Raw genomic sequence first — 17,500 nt, forward strand, 5'->3', positions numbered from 1 at the left:
TACAAGCAAAGTAAGAGATTTCAAGCCTTTATTTGATATAATTTTGATGATTATGGCTTACAGCTTATGAAAACCCCAAATTCAGAATCTCAGAAAATTAGAATATTGTGAAAAGGTTCAGTATTGTAGCTCAAAGTGTCACACTCTAATCAGCTAAACACCTGCAAAGGGTTCCTGAGCCTTTAAATGGTCTCTCAGTCTGGTTCAGTTGAATTCACAATCATGGGGAAGACTGCTGACCTGACAGTTGTGCAGAAAACCATCATTGACACCCTCCACAAGGAGGGAAAGCCTCAAAAGGTAATTGCAAAAGAAGTTGGATGTTCTCAAAGTGCTGTATCAAAGCACATTAATAGAAAGTTAAGTGGAAGGGAAAAGTGTGGAAGAAAAAGGTGCACAAGCAGCAGGGATGACCGTAGCCTGGAGAGGATTGTCAGGAAAAGGCCATTCAAATGTGTGGGGAGCTTCACAAGGAGTGGACTGAGGCTGGAGTTACTGCATCAAGAGCCACCACACACAGACGGGTCCTGGACATGGGCTTCAAATGTCAGACGTCTTACCTGGGCTAAAGAAAAAAGAACTGGTCTGTTGCTCAGTGGTCCAAAGTCCTCTTTTCTGATGAGAGCAAATTTTGCATCTCATTTGGAAACCAAGGTCCCAGAGTCTGGAGGAAGAATGGAGAGGCACACAATCCAAGATGCTTGAAGTCCAGTGTGAAGTTTCCACAGTCTGTGTTGGTTTGGGGAGCCATGTCATCGGCTGGTGTTGGTCCACTGTGCTTTATTAAGTCCAGAGTCAACGCAGCCGTCTACCGGGACATTTTAGAGCACTTCATGCTTCCTTCAGCAGACAAGCTTTATGGAGATGCTGACTTCATTTTCCAGCAGGACTTGGCACCTGCCCACACTGCCAAAAGTACCAAAACCTGGTTCAATGACCATGGTATTACTGTGCTTGATTGGCCAGCAAACTCGCCTGACCTGAACCCCATAGAGAATCTATGGGGCATTGCCAAGAGAAAGATGAGAGACATGAGACCAAACAATGCAGAAGAGCTGAAGGCCGCTATTGAAGCATCTTGGTCTTCCATAACACCTCAGCAGTGCCACAGGCTGATAGCATCCATGCCACGCCGCATTGAGGCAGTAATTAATGCAAAAGGGGCCCAAACCAAGTACTGAGTACATATGCATGATTATACTTTTCAGAGGGCCGACATTTCTGTATTTAAAATCCTTTTTTTATTGATTCATGTAATATTCTAATTTTCTGAGATTCTGAATTTGGGGTTTTCATAAGCTGTAAGCCATAATCATCAAAATTATATCAAATAAAGGCTTGAAATATCTTACTTTGCTTGTAATGAGTCTATATAATATATTAGTTTCACCTTTTAAGTTGAATTACTGAAATTAATGAACTTTTGCACGATATTCTAATTTTTCGAGTTTCACCTGTATTTGACCACGATGAACTGTTATAGAAGCGATGATTTTAACTTCTGACTTTACAAATCAAATGTTTTTGTGACTGAATTCATAAAAAGAATATTCCGTTTCACAGAACTCATCAGTTGTTCATGATATGAGGTCTTTTAATCTTCTCTTTTCTGATTATTTATAGTGCACACTCTTACACAAGTTTGGCCTGTGTGTGACGTGTCGAGTGTTAATTAAAGATCTTCAGCTTTATATGGAGAAGAAATAAACGCTTAAAACAGCACTGACTCAAGTGAATCACACACACACACACACACACACACACACACACACACACACACAGACACAGACAGACACAGACAGACACACACACACACACACACACACACAGACACACACTCACTCACACACACTCACACACACACACACACACACAGACACACACAGACACACACACACTCACACACACACACACACACACACACACACACACACACACACACACACACACACACACACACACACACACACACAGACACACACACAGACACACACAGACACAGACACACACACACACACACACACACACACACACACACACTCACTCACACACACTCACACACACACACACACAGACACACACACACTCACACACACACACACACACACACACACACACACACACACACACACACACACACTCACTCACACACACTCACACACACACACACACACACACAGACACACACACACACACACACACACACACACACACACACACACACAGACACACACACACACACAGACACACACACTCACACACAGACACACACTCACTCACACACACTCACACACACTCACACACAGACACTCTATTCAACGTCTCACATATGAGGACACGATCATGAGGAAAGGACTCTTCATATATTAAACACTGACATAACTTCATATAAACTGATTTCAGTGAAATGAGAGTTTCAGGACTTTACTGTAAATTGAGCTACAAACAATTAAAGCTGCTGATCACTGAAATCTGCCAGCAAACATTATAATAACACTGAAATCTGTTCCTCACACACGCATCATGAGTTCAGAAGAATATGACACATACAGTACGGACTGCTGTTATGGAGCAGCATGAACATTCATCGAAACATCTGCATTTGTGTTCCACTGAAGAAAGAGAGCAACACCTCCATCACTAATCTCACAGCAGCTCTTAAAGAACTAAAAGAAGAAAATCACACTCTCCGTGCACAGATTGACAAATTAACAGAAGACACAGAGAGTAATGAAAAAAACTTCTCCAGAAAGTTGCAGAAATCACCAGCAAAATGTTCCCAGATTGTGATCTCCACAGTCCTGCTGAGACGTGACACACCACCTCATGTCATCAATACTGAAATCACACGAGGATGTTCCACGCTCCCTAATGTGCACCTGTCCCGCCACCACATCGGCCTCCACCACCTCTATGATGGACTTCACCTACACAAAGACGGAGTGCGTGTTTTTGCAAAGAACCTAAAGGATGCTGCCCTGGGCCGCAATCCAACATCACTGAGCCCCTTTCCAATGACACCAGGACACTACCGGCCCATCCACCCCTACATGCCCAGATAAGCCCTCTTGACCATAGTGAAGACAGCTGGACAAGCACCTTACGTCATCCAGTCCCCCAACACACCTTCCTGAGGCTCCATACACACCTGTAAACCCACGCTTACCTGCTCCACATCCACCTGCTGGCCATCAACCCCCCACAAGGAAAAGGAAACAAATAACTGCCTCAAACCAGGAGAGACCCCTACAGCAGAGAGCACAGAGCTATTCCCAGACTTGGGAACGACCTCCATGGTCGTGTTCAGAGGAAGAGACTTGGGAACAAACTCAGTGGTCATGGGCATGAGCGGAGACTCAAGAACAGAAGCCTTTCTTATGCTCCTCCTCCTCCTCCTCCTCCTCTGGATGGCCGAAGTTGGCAACGCTGGCTCTGGGACGGACGAGGCTGGCAGCTCATTGGCCATGGCAGGCATGGAGCAAGGGGCCATGGGTGGCTTGGCTATAACATGGCGTGGTGCAGACACAGGCGTGGCGGTGACTTGGCATGGAGCAGACTCGGGCGTGGCTGTGATGTGGCGTGGAGCAGACTCGGGCGTGGCTGTGAGGTGGCATGGAGCAGACTCGGGCGTGGCTGTGAGGTGGCATGGAGCAGAGTCGGGCGTGGCTGTGATGTGGCGTGAAGCAGACTCGGGCGTGGCTGTGATGTGGCGTGGAGCAGACTCGGGCGTGGCTGTGATGTGGCGTGGAGCAGACTTGGGCGTGGCTGTGATGTGGCGTGGAGCAGACTCGGGCGTGGCTGTGATGTGGCATGGAGCTATGGATTGAATTGGATTGGATCAGGGTAGGTAGAGGAGGATTCTCTGAAGCAAGAGTGTCTAAAGTTAACTTAGCATATTCCTTCCAAGTGTCGTCTCCAGTCTCCGGCAATTCCCTCCACCGGTGAGCTGTGAGTCCGATCCAGTAAATAGATTTCTGGTGGGAATCAGCAAATGCTGTGTAGCTGGCAACGGTGCTAAAAAAAAGAAGGGAGTATTCCCTAATGGGTAAATTCACCTGGCTCAATTGAATGTAATAAGCCACTAGATTCATTTTGTGCAGTCAGTTCTTCTGTACGGATTTGTCAGAGAGAAATGAGAGGCAAGGATCTATACGCAAGCTTCTTTAATAGAGATGATGTGAGATACTGAGAACGAGGTGTGAAACCAGGAACAAAACAATGGCAAGACAAGGAAAACTAGGAAATAACACTCATGCACTAACATACAAATAAGAACTAACAAACATGACTGAAACTACAGGATATATATACAGACTAGGATAATAATCAAACACAGAACACCTGCAAGTAATGATGGGAAACAGACGGTAGTAATGAGTGCAGGGAATCATGGGAAATGTAGTACAAGGGAGACTAGAGCCAGATGACAAGACCATATCAAAATAGTCCTGGGAACTTAAAGGTGACAAGGCTGTGACAAAACCATGACAAGTAGTATTTTAAATACAGTTTTTTACGATTGCTATGACAAATTTTTCAATACTTTTAACAATTTTCCAAAACTCTTAACACAGTTAGCACTACATCCGTCTGTGTAAGCTATTCTATTAACACATTTCTTGTTGCTTTAACACAAAATGCATACAATTAACACAAATTTAAAATGCTTGAACTTCTTTTACACACAAGCTCAAAGAAGACCAAAACAATGGATTTTTACTGCCAAATTTACCAATGCTTTAACACTGTATGTCAGAACAGATAACATCATGTTCTAAACCTAACCTTACAGGCTAAAGTCAAGGTAAACAGCTGTTTATATTGTGAAGTGAAACACAAATATATCCCCTGTATTTTATTCTATTGTTACTGAGAAACAGCTGATTGAATTATGCACATATATAAATCACAGCTGATTCCGATCTAGGAAACACACTCAGGTGTTGAGGTTCGCATGACCATATGGTATAATGTAAAAGAGGACCTTGTGGGCTGATCTTTTGTGGAAAGGGAACAATATAGAGCAACAAAAGAAAGAAATAAAAATGTCTGCACTAGGTAGAGGAAGACGTATACCAGGACAAGTGAGAGGAGTGGGACAAGGACAAGGGCAAGGGAGAGGAGTGGGACAATGTGGCATTCCACCATTCCTGTGCAGTCACAGCATGGTTTGATGCCCATCCTAGGATGATGTCCCTTTTCCTTGCTCCTTACTCCCCTTTCCTCAACCCCATTGAGGAGTTTTTCTCATCCTGGAGATGGAAGGTTTTTGACCATCATCCACAGGACCAAATGTCCCTCCTGGATGCAATGGATGCTGCATGCCAAGACATCACAGCTGAACACTGCCAGGGGTGGATAAGGCATGCCAAAAGATTCTTCCCACGATGCCTTGCCAGAGAAGATATCAGGTGTGATGTGGATGAGAACATGTGGCCAAATGCAGAAGACCGGGAAGATTAGACTCTTTCTTTTCTTCTTTTTTTTATTCTTCTGGTGCTTTTTCTGTTTGTATATCTTGCAGCAATGTCCTTTTGCAAATAAAGTCTTTACTGCAGCAATTCTGTCTCTGTCTTTTTTTTTCAGAAACTGTACATTCTATAAAGCTACTCTGAGATGGTCATTCATTTTTTGTGTTGAATTTCTGCAGCAAAAGAAAGTAAAATGCATTTACTAAACCCAACAAAACAAAAATGTAGAGAGGCATCAAAAGAAACTACAGTGCAAAACACAATCTCTGATCAATACAATATACTGTCTGTTGTATAAGGGCAGACCTGACACATAAAATAATGCCGTTTCTGTCATTTCAGCTGATGATAGTGTTTTTTTGTCATTGTGTTATGATTGACTAAATGTTCCTGTTGGAAGAGAACATGTGTTAGTGTTTTGAATAATTATTTGATTTTGAAACATGTTTGCAGTGTTTTGTTAGACATAGTGTATTGTGTTAGTGTATTATTGTATTTTGAAAATTAGTGTTGGAGTTTAGTTTACAATGTGTGATTCTGAGCATGAAATTAAGCGTTTTGTGTGTTTTAGGTGTGTTGGTGCGTTAAGAGTTTAGGAAACTTGTTTTATTGAAAAAACTGTCATAGCGATTGGAAAAAACTGTATTAGAACTCTAAACTTCCTTAACTCTTTCCCCGCCAGCGTTTTAAAAAAAAAGTTGCCAGCCACCGCCAGGGCTTTTGACGCTTTTCGCTAAACTTTAATGGCCCGCAGAATATTTTCTTCCATGAATATATGAAGATGCTATATATCACAATAAAGATGTGGGCCTCTGCTTTTAGGCAAAAAAAAATGATTTTATTTTATCTTCATTTGTTCTTTTTTTATTGCGACTTGAACAGAGGTCGGTTTTGTCAAAAAACAACATTTCAGACAAAAAGCTGATAAAAAGGCATGTTTATGTCTGATATTTTGAGCTTCTCAATACTCCACTTCTTCATGTTTGAGACGATCGCAGTCTGTTTCTTTGATCAAAGAGTTGCATACTCTTTCAAAACATGCGGAGGGGTCTTCCTTACCGTATAACACCTAAAACACGGAAACCCGGAAAATTCAGTGTTTGGCGGGGAAAGAGTTAATGAACACAATGTCCTGAGTAAGAGTCAGATTGGATTCCTTCCAAATTATAGAACTACGGACCACATTTACACCCTAATCGATAAACACGTACACCAGACCAAACAAGGGACAATATTTGCATGCTTTGTTGATTTCAAAAAAGCATTTGATTCTATTTGGCATGACGGACTATATTACAAATTATTACAAAGTGGTGTAGGGGGTAAAGTTTACGACATCATTAAATCGATGTATTCGAACAACAAATGTGCAATACGAATTGGCAACAAACATACAGAACTCTTCACCCAGAAAAGAGGAGTGCGGCAGGGCTGTAGTCTGAGTCCAACACTCTTCAACATTTACATTCATGAACTAGCGGTGCAGTTGGAGCAGTCTACAGCCCCTGGACTCACTCTACAGGACAGAGACATCAAGTTTTTGCTCTATGCAGATGACCTGGTGCTGCTGTCACCCACCCCACAGGGACTACAGCAACATCTGGACCTACTGGAGTGGGACCACCATTGTGTCCTTGAGTAAGACACTTAACTCCAGGTTGCTCTGGGGGGATTGTCCCTGTAATAAGTGCTCTGTATAATACATTGGTACTCAGAAGGTTGCTGGTTTGATCCCCACAGTCACCACCATTGTGTCCTTGAGTAAGACACTTAACTCCAGGTTGCTCCGGGGGGATTGTCCCTGTAATAAGTGCACTGTAAGTCACTTTGGATAAAAGCGTCTGCCAAATGCATAAATGTAAATGTAAATGTAAATGTACTGGAGAACTACTGCCAGAACTGGGCCCTGGCAGTAAACCTGAAGAAGACAAACATTATGGTCTTTCAGAAAAAGCCCAGATGTCAGGAACACAGACACCAGTTCTCTCTAGGCAGCACCGCACTAGAGCACACTATGCAGTACACTTACCTTGGGCTGATTATCACTGCATCAGGGAGTTTCAGTAAGGCGGTGAATGCACTTAAAGCTAAAGCTAGAAGAGCTCTATACGCTATTAAGAAAAAGTTCTATAATACTGAATTACCAATTCCAATCTGGTGTAAGATCTTTGATAGTGTCGTACAGCCCATAGCGCTGTATGGAAGTGAGGTATGGGGTCCACTCAGTGATCAGAGCTACACTAGATGGGACAGACATCCAACAGAAGCCCTACACACAGAATTCTGCACATTAATTCTGAAATTACAAAGGAAAACACCCAATAATGCATGCAGGGCAGAATTAGGACGATTCCCATTGATCATTAACATACAAAAAAGATCTCTAAATTTTTGGATGCATTTAAAATCAAGTCCCACAGAGTCACTTCATTATAAAGCGCTACAAACCCAAGAACTGAACCCTGTAAACAGTCCCCTCAGTCAGCTGGTTCTGAGACTCACTAACCCGGTTAACAGTACTAACAGTAACCAGCCTCAGACCAGCACTGCTTTACAACCAAACATCAGAATAAATCAGATCATCAAACAATCTCAAATCACCTATCTGGAACATTGGGATCAAGAAACTAAAACACAAAGCAAATTACAATTCTATCGGACTCTAAAATCAAAGTATGAATTGGAAGAGTATCTCCTGACTGTCAGAGATACAAAGCAGAGACAGATCCTGAGCAAGTACAGGCTGAGTGAGCACAGTCTCACCATCGAGAGAGACAGACAGTGTGAGAGAGAGACAGACAGTGTGAGAGAGAGACAGACAGTGTGATAGAGACAGACAGACAGTGTGAGAGAGAGACAGACAGTGTGAGAGAGAGACAGTGTGAGAGAGAGACAGACAGTGTGAGAGAGACAGACAGTGTGAGAGACAGACAGTGTGAGAGAGAGACAGACAGTGTGAGAGAGAGACAGACAGTGTGAGAGAGAGAGACAGACAGTGTGAGAGAGAGACAGTGTGAGAGAGAGACAGACAGTGTGAGAGACAGACAGACAGTGTGAGAGAGAGACAGACAGTGTGAGAGAGAGACAGACAGTGTGAGAGACAGACAGACAGTGTGAGAGAGAGAGACAGACAGTGTGAGAGAGAGACAGACAGTGTGAGAGAGAGAGACAGACAGTGTGAGAGAGAGAGACAGACAGTGTGAGAGAGAGACAGACAGTGTGAGAGAGAGACAGACAGTGTGAGAGAGAGACAGACAGTGTGAGAGAGAGACAGACAGTGTGAGAGAGAGACAGACAGTGTGAGAGAGAGACAGACAGTGTGAGAGAGAGAGACAGACAGTGTGAGAGAGAGACAGTGTGAGAGAGAGACAGACAGTGTGAGAGAGACAGACAGTGTGAAACAAATGTTAAAACTCTGTAAAGGTTTAGGAATCTACATCATCAACGGCAGAACTCGTGGAGATACATTAGGTAGATTCACTTACTGCTCCAGATTAGGAGCCAGTGTGGTAGATTATTCAATAACAGATATTGACCCAAGCGTTATTAATGCCTTCACAGTCAGACCTCAGCTCCCGATCTCCGATCACTGCCAAACTGTGCTTTATCTGAAACCCCCGTGTGAAATAACTAAAACCTCTCCACTTGAATCTGGAAAACTGTTTCCTCTGAAACCTAAACTTAAATGGAATCAATCCAACTTGGATCAATTCAAAGAAATTATGAACAGTCCTACTATATCAAAAATGCTGGATGAATTTATGTCCATTGATTTCACTTTAGATATTAATGGAATAAATTTAGCAACAAAAATGTAAATTACATATTCAAAACACTGATAACTCTATCTAACATTAAACCGCAAAGCAAACATAAAACGCATCAACAGAGAATGAGAAAGGATGTCTGGTTCGATGATGAATGTGCCGGTCTCAGAAAAGAACTGAGGAGACTCTCTAACAAAAGCACAAAGATCCATCCAGCCAGACATTACGGCTCTCTTATTCAGACTGTCTGCAAAATTACAAAAGAATTTTGAGGAACAAAAGAGAAAAATATTTTAAAGCCAAAATCGATGAAACTGATGATTCGGTAGATCAAAATACTTTCTGGAACCTTTATAAAAAACTAGAAAAACCCAAATTAGAGATGTCACTCCAGAATGGCACAATTTGGAAATCTTACTTTGAAAATTTGTATCGAAAAATTGCACCAGCTGACCTTAACCAACCTCAGAGTAAAATAAAGAAAACATTAGAAGACTTGGAGAAAACAATTAAAAATTATCAAAATCCATTAGATAAATATATAACAATATCTGAAATATTAGAACATATTAAAAATCTTAAATTAAAGAAAGCATGTGGACAAGATCACATTAGTAACGAAATGCTTAAACTCAGCAGTCCCAGCATGATTCAAACTTTAGCCAAATTATTTAATTTGGTGTTGTGGTCCGGAAGCGTCCCTGACAGCTGGTCTGAGGGACTCATCACACCCATATTCAAGAAAGGTGATCGATTTGACCCCAATAGTTATCGCGGCATCAGTGTGGGCAGTGCTTTAGGAAAACTGTTCTGCAGCATCATAAACAGACGCATCGTTTCACACATTTCATCACACAACATTTTAAATAAAGCACAAAACACCGCACATCCAACCACATCTATTCCCTCCACACTCTCATCAACAAAAACATCAAGGACAAACAAAGACAAATATTTGCATGTTTTGTAGACTTTAAAAAAGCATTCGACTCAATTTGGCATGATGGTCTACTATACAAAATCCTACAAATTGGCATCGGCGGAAAAACATTTGATATTATAAAATCTCTGTACAGCAACAGCAAAAGTGCTGTGAAAATCAGTGACCACAGAAGCGCGTTCTTCCAGCAGGGCCGTGGAGTCTGAGCCCGACTCTATTCAACATCTACATCAATGATCTGGCATCAGCGCTGGAGAGCTCGACTGTACCCGGTCTCACTCTACACCACACACAGGCCAGGGGTCAGGGGTCAGAGGTCAGATGTCTGCTGTACGCGGATGATCTGGTCCTGCTGTCCCGCACACCTGAGGGCCTTCAGCAGAGCCTGTCCCTGCTGGAACAGTACTGTCAAGACTGGGCCCTGACAGTCAACCTGGACAAAACCAGAGTCATGGTGTTCCAGAAGAAGGCCCGATCTCAGGCACACAAACACCAGTTCCTCTATAAAGGCCAGGTCCTGCAGCACAGCACGAGCTATAGCTATCTGGGTATCGACATCAGCGCCTCGGACGCTTCGGTCTGGCTGTTAAAACTCTGAGTGAAAAGGCACGGAGGGCTTTCTATGCCATAAAATCACGATCGCGGACACTTAAAATTACCCATTAAAACCTGGATCAAATTATATAATTCAATAATAAAACCAATTATTTTATATGGATGTGAAATTTGGGGACCAGTACTAAATTTTAAAAATTGGGATAAAACACCAGTAGAAAAATTACAATTGGAAATTGCCAAAAATATTTTAGGGGTCCACAGAAACACGTCCACCGCGCCTGCAGGGCCGAGCTAGGCCTGTACCCGCTGAACATTGAGATCCAGAAGAGATGTGTTCAGTTCTGGCATCACCTCCATCAGTCTGATCCAGAGTCAGTGCAATATAAAGCCCTCCTCGCCAATGAATCCTCAGCAGAACCTCATCCTCTGAACACACTCGCGCTTCAACTCGTCCATCAGACTATACTCCCTATTGACCACAGCTACAACCCCAAAATTATTATTAAAGAAATCCACACAAATCTAAAAGACACTCATGATAAATCATTAAAAGCACATTTTGACCTCCAGAATAAACTCCAGTGTTACTCGACCCTCAATAGAACCACTAAATTGGCCAGTTATCTATTTATTAAACATTTTAAAGAAAGACAAATCCTCTCCAAATACAGATGAAGTGACCATGACCTAGAGATAGAGAGAGGAAGACGTAGACAAACATGGACAGAGAGAGAGAGAGGATCTGTAGACACTGTGATCTACAGCACATAGAGGATGAGGAACACTTTCTGCTCTTTTGCTCGAAATATAACAATATAAGAGAAACGTTTCTGCCCAAATTTGAAGCCTTGATCCCATCATTCTATGAACTGAGTGACACTGAAAAAATGTCCTTCTTACTCGGAGAAGATGATAATACAGCTGCACTAGCAGCTAAATATGTGCTAGCTATTCACAACGCCAGAGACATCTAATTCTCTAGAATGACCCAATGTATTTATTTATGCAGTGTGTGTATATTTATTTATCCATCTATATACAATGCTACATGTGACATGATTTATACATATATGTTTTGTTTGTTTGTCTGTTTGTTTTATTATTTATATATAATATGTTGATGCTTTGGCAACATTGTGTTACACAGTCATGCTAATAAAGCAAATTTGAAATTGAAAATTGAAATTGAATTGTGAGAGAGAGACAGACAGTGTGAGAGAGAGACAGTGTGAGAGAGAGACAGACAGTGTGAGAGAGAGACAGTGTGAGAGAGAGACAGACAGTGTGAGAGAGAGACAGACAGTGTGAGAGAGAGATCAGCAGCAGCAGCAGCAGCAAGAAAATGAGCTCCTGATTTTTGCTTTTTAAATGTTGTTTTAAGACAAGACAGACAATCAGTTTTGATAAAACTCTATAAAATAAGACCTTCTGCAACATATTAACTACAAAAGGACATTGAATTGATCAAGAAAAATCAGCAGAAGACAACTAGCTGACAACCAATAGACAGAAGGCTGACAGAAGGCTTAAAGGTCCCACAACTGCCACGAGAAAGAGGAAAAGAGGAACTCCATGTGAGTACACAAAATATCTACAATCAACCACCTTTGTTTTGGAGAAAGATTTGCCCAAAAACTGTGATTTAATTAAGCTACAATATAAAGGCTAACTCCAGTAGATATAAACATTCATAAAACAACAACAACAATAAACTGCCAGCAACTGTCAGAATATTTGAAAAATGACAGAATCAATCCCTGTAACATACCCATCCAAAGCTACCAATGAGATCCTAAAGAAAAAACATAAAGAAAAGCTCCTCAAGGACAATCCAGAAACCCTGTACTCAGACCTATACAGGAATGGAGAGGTCAGTAACATCATATTCTATACAGAAGACCCAGAAGCCTGGCACTCAGCAATCAGACATCATTACCCCACAGTAATTAGAAAGGGCATCAGTAATGGATGGAAACTACAGATTAAAGAAGGGGAGGATTCAGATTCAGATGTCACAATAACAGCGAACCTATATAAAAATGGGACTGTAATGATCCAGGGGAAGCTGAAACCATTTGAAAAGGATTTCCTGCAAATTAAAGAAAAAGCTCAGCTGAACAAGATCAGCCCTAATGCACAGAAGCGTGCAGAAGACCCCTCGACCTCCAGCCATCATTCCACAGCTGAGCAGTCCAGGGACGGCAGTGAGGAGATCTCCCTTCTACACAGCATCATCAGCGACATGAAGGAGAAGTTCAGGGAGATGGAGCTGGAGCTGGTGCAGCTGAGAGAGGAGATGCATAGAGTAGGGAAGGAGACTGATCCAACAGAGAAAGAAGCCGACTACAGGAAAGAAATAGAAATGCTTAAAAAAGAAACTCAAGAAATGAAAAAACAGGGAGAGGAGTACAGCAATCAGCTGTCTGTAGTGAGGGAGGAGATAAGAAAGCTGAGAGAGGACAGAGAGTCCCACATACAGCTGTCAGCTGTGGAGAAGCAGCCGACACAGAGAGGAGAACAGCAGAGCTCAGAGGAACCTCCTCCTCCAGCGACCACAGAGACCCGGCCCAGCAGCCCTCCTCCAGCGACCACAGAGACCCGGCCCAGCAGCCCTCCTCCAGCAGACTCCTACAGTCCATCACAGCCTCACATTATACTCCTCCAATGGCAAGTTTATCGATGAAAAGAGACTGTTTCCAAGAAAAAATGTCCAAAAAATGTGGTGCCCAAACACACAGAAGGCCCTGGAGCTCTTGTGTGAAGAGCAGCTGGGTTCCCCCAGCCACATCATCATCCACACCGGCAGCAACGACCTCCGAGCTCAGCGAGAGAGAGTAGCTACAGCTCTCATAAACGTGACTGAGAAGGCATCCTCCAACTTCCCCAACTCCAAAATCATCCTCTCCACCCTGCTACTGCGCTCGGACTTCCACCCAGACACCATCAGGCATATAAATGCTAGAGTATCCAGCAGCAGCCGGGCAGCCGGAGCTACGCTGAAGAAGCCAGCAGATCACTGACCCACTGCAGCCCCAGCACACCCATCGCCATCCAGAGACCTCACAAACATCCAGCACATGCTGACCGTGCTGTGCTCACATCTCATGGGTTAGTGACTCACAAAAAAAAAAAAAAAAAAAAAGTGAGTAAGGAAAATGAAAATGTATGTACAAGTATGTGTGTGTGTGTGTGTGTGTGTGTGTGTGTGTGTGTGTGTGTGTGTGTGTGTGTGTGTGTGAGAGTGTGTTTTATTTCTACTTATTTTAAATCAGATTCTCAGAAATCTATTATTTATTATTCTTGAAAAAAAAAAAAATGTATGGATGTGTATGCATGTGTATATGTTTATTTTATACTCATTTTATATCAGATTTTTAAAAACCTCATATTATTTATTCTTCTTGAAAGAGGAAAGAGAGAAAAAAAAAAGAGAAAAAAACGATGTATATTTGTGTGTGTGTATATATATATGTAATATGAATATAATATCTTTGTATATTTATTTGACCTAATTTATACATTTAACTTATTTTCTTGGATCATAATATTTAATATATTCTTCTTGATTTGTCAATTCAGTATACTGATGTCTGTCTTGTTTTGAAATAACAAATGTGATTATCTAATGAGCTCATATTCCCTGAAAGTCACGTGTTGGAATATTCAAGGACTGAGGTCCTCTGTTTTTGGTATCAAGAGCCAACATTCAGACTTTAAAAAAGAAATCGAGAACTCTGACATTATAATACTACAGGAAACATGGAATGTTCGAGATTTGTCCACTGGCTGTCCAGTTGGATTTAGGGAAATAGTCCTACCATCGACAAAACTAAGAGGGGTGACTCAGGGCAGAGAGTCAGGGGGAATGCTAATATGGTATAGAGCACACCTCATAAACTCAATCACAGCTATACAAATCGGAAAATTTAACATTTGGCTAAAAATCCAAAAAGACATTGTCTCCACAGACTGTCACATTTTCTTGTGTGCTATATACCTTCCCCCAGCTGAGTCCCCCTATTACAGTGAAGAAACCTTCTCCATCCTGCAGGAGGAGATCTGCCATTTCCAGACTAAAGGGAATGTGTTAATGTGTGGCGATCTAAATGCCAGAACTGGAAATGAACCAGACTTTGTCAACACACAGGGAGACAAATATATCCCAAACACCAGCCACGCTCTGCCCTCATACCACCTAAGAAACAATTATGACAAATTAACAAACAAAAGTGGGAAAAGCCTACTAGAGCTCTGCCGATCACTGGGCCTGTATATAGTGAACGGTCAGTATCATGGGAGACTCTTTTGGTTGTTACACCTTTAATTCCTTCTTGGGCAACAGTACTGTGGATTACTTCGTTACAGACATCGACCCAGTGCATCTCAGGGCATTCACAGTCAGTCCTCAAACACCTCTGTCAGACCACTGTAAAATTACACTATATTTAAGACCAACTCATAGCAATGAATCACACAGACAGCCCTCTGATTTACTGAAGCTGCACCCACCCTACAAGTGGACAAATAACAGCACAGAAAATTATCAAAATGCAATAGAAAGTCAAACGATCAAATTATTATTGGACAACACATATTCACAAAATAAATTAGGCAGAAATCTGGCACTTAGCGACATTACCAAAATATTCCACCAATCAGCATCCATGTGCAATTTGAAAAAGAAATCATCAAAAAGGAAACCAGAAAACACCAAAGAAATGTGGTTTGACAGTGAGTGCAAAAATATCCGAACAACAGTACGAAATCTTTCAAATCACAGAGATCCTGACAATGAAGAACTCCGCCATCAATATCACAAAGCCCTTAGACTGTACAAACAAACTCTAAGAGTAAAAAAGGAAGAACACACAGAACAATTATTTCAAGAAATGGAGGAGTCAGTAAACACCAGTAACTTCTGGAACAATTGGAACTCTCTCTATAGGCCACAACAGGAAGAACTGGCCATTCAAAACGGGAACATATGGAGGACACACTTTGAAAATCTGTACAAAACAACTGAAACAAATCCTGCTCGAAATGAATTCAAAACCAAATTAGAAATCCTGAAAGAAAAAATGAAAGAGAATCAGAACCCCCTGGATTTCCCAATCACATTTAATTTAATTTAATTTAATTTGACCAATTGTCACACATTATACATACATTTCTGCATATACATGGTGAAATTATTTATTTTTCACATATCCCAGCTAAGCTGGGGTCAGAGTGCAGGGTCAGCCATGATACGGCGCCCCTGGAGCAGATAGGTTCAAGGGCCTTGCTCAAGGGCCCAACAGTGGTGTCTTGGTGGTGTTGGGGCTTGAACCCACGACCTTCTGATCAGTAACCCAGAGCCTTAATATTAAACCAAATGATCAAATACACCAACGACAAATTCAAAACCGCAATAACCAAATTATTCAACTTTGTTTTGAAAGTAGGATATTTCCCCGACACCTGGAACCAAGGCCTAATTACACCAATATTTAAACAAGGAGACAAATATGAGCCAAACAATTCCAGAGGCATATGTGTCAATAACAACCTGGGGAAAATATTCTGTTCCATTATTAACATAAGATTGCAGAACTTTCTCAAAACCCACAAAATTCTGGACAAAAGTCAAATTGGATTTCTGCCCAAACACAGAACATCGGACCACATTTACACTCTTCACACGATCATTGATAAACATACCAAAATAAATCCAAAGTCTTCTCTTGCTTTATTGACTTTGAGAAGGCTTTCGACTCGATCTGGCACGAAGGATTCTTCCTAAATCTACTGGAAAATGGGATTGGAGGGAAAACATTTGATTTGATAAGCACCATGTATAAAAACAATACATGTGCTGTAAAAATAGGAAATAAGCGAACAGAATTTTTCTCCCAACAACGAGGAGTCAGACAAGGTTGCCTATTGAGCCCCACTCTATTTAACATATATAAACGAATTAGCCAAAGCCTTAAATAAGTCCACTGCCCCCGGCCCAACCCTGACGCAATCAGAAGTTAAATGTCTCCTCTTTGCAGATGATCTAGTCATTCTGTCAAAAACAAAAGAGGGACTACAGCAGCTCCTCGATGTCGTAGAGACATTCAGTCAAACGTGGGCTCTCAAAATTAACCTCGCAAAAACTCAAATAATGATTTTTCAAAATAGATCCAGGTGTAGGGAAAATAAATCCATCTTTAGAGCAGGAAACCAAGTCCTCCAACACACCCACGAATACACATATCTGGGGCTAAAACTGAGTTCCACAGGGAACTTTAATCTGGCTGTGAATGAACTGAAGGCAAAAGCAATGAGGGTCTTCTACATGATCAAAAATACTATTCGACATGAAATTCCAATTCAAACCTGGCTAAAAATCCTACAAGCAATAATTGAACCCATTGCTCTGTATGGCAGCGAGATATGGGGACCTCTAAAAACCCAAGATTTTTCAAAATGGAAAAAAGAGGCAATCGAAACTCTGCACACCCAAATTTGTAAAAGCATCCTAAAAGTAAACAGAGCGACACCAAACAACTCTTGCAGAGCTGAATTAGGACAACACCCCCTATTGATCAACATCCAAAAAAGAGCTGTGAAATTCTACCAGCACCTGAAGCGCAGTGACCCGAGCTCTTACCAGGCCGAAGCCCTGCGGTGTCAGGAGCAGAACCGGCCCCGGAGCACACTCTCACAGCTGATGCTCAAACTACAGCCAGACCAGCACAGCACTATCTGGCCCAACCAAATTATACAATTACAAAAAC

General features: G+C 41.8%; 2 protein-coding genes across 5 annotated transcripts in view; one reads left to right on the top strand and one right to left on the bottom strand.

The window, feature by feature from the left end:
• Window positions 1-17,500, bottom strand: part of LOC127645810 (myomegalin-like) — a 106,717-nt gene that overhangs the window by 19,346 nt on the left and 69,871 nt on the right. The window lies entirely within an intron of this gene.
• Window positions 15,037-17,500, top strand: part of LOC127645802 (uncharacterized) — a 4,116-nt gene continuing 1,652 nt past the window's right edge. For all 3 annotated transcript variants that reach the window (XR_007970804.1, XR_007970803.1, XM_052129480.1), the window contains exon 1: window positions 15,037-17,500. This exon is cut by the window's right edge and continues 193 nt beyond it. Coding sequence is in view for 1 of the 3 variants with exons in the window: in XM_052129480.1 (XP_051985440.1) it covers window positions 16,885-17,500 (616 nt within the window). In the remaining 2 variants the exon portion in view is untranslated.

This window comes from Xyrauchen texanus, chromosome 6, assembly GCF_025860055.1.
Source record: "Xyrauchen texanus isolate HMW12.3.18 chromosome 6, RBS_HiC_50CHRs, whole genome shotgun sequence".
NCBI classification, from domain to species: Eukaryota; Metazoa; Chordata; class Actinopteri; order Cypriniformes; family Catostomidae; genus Xyrauchen; species Xyrauchen texanus.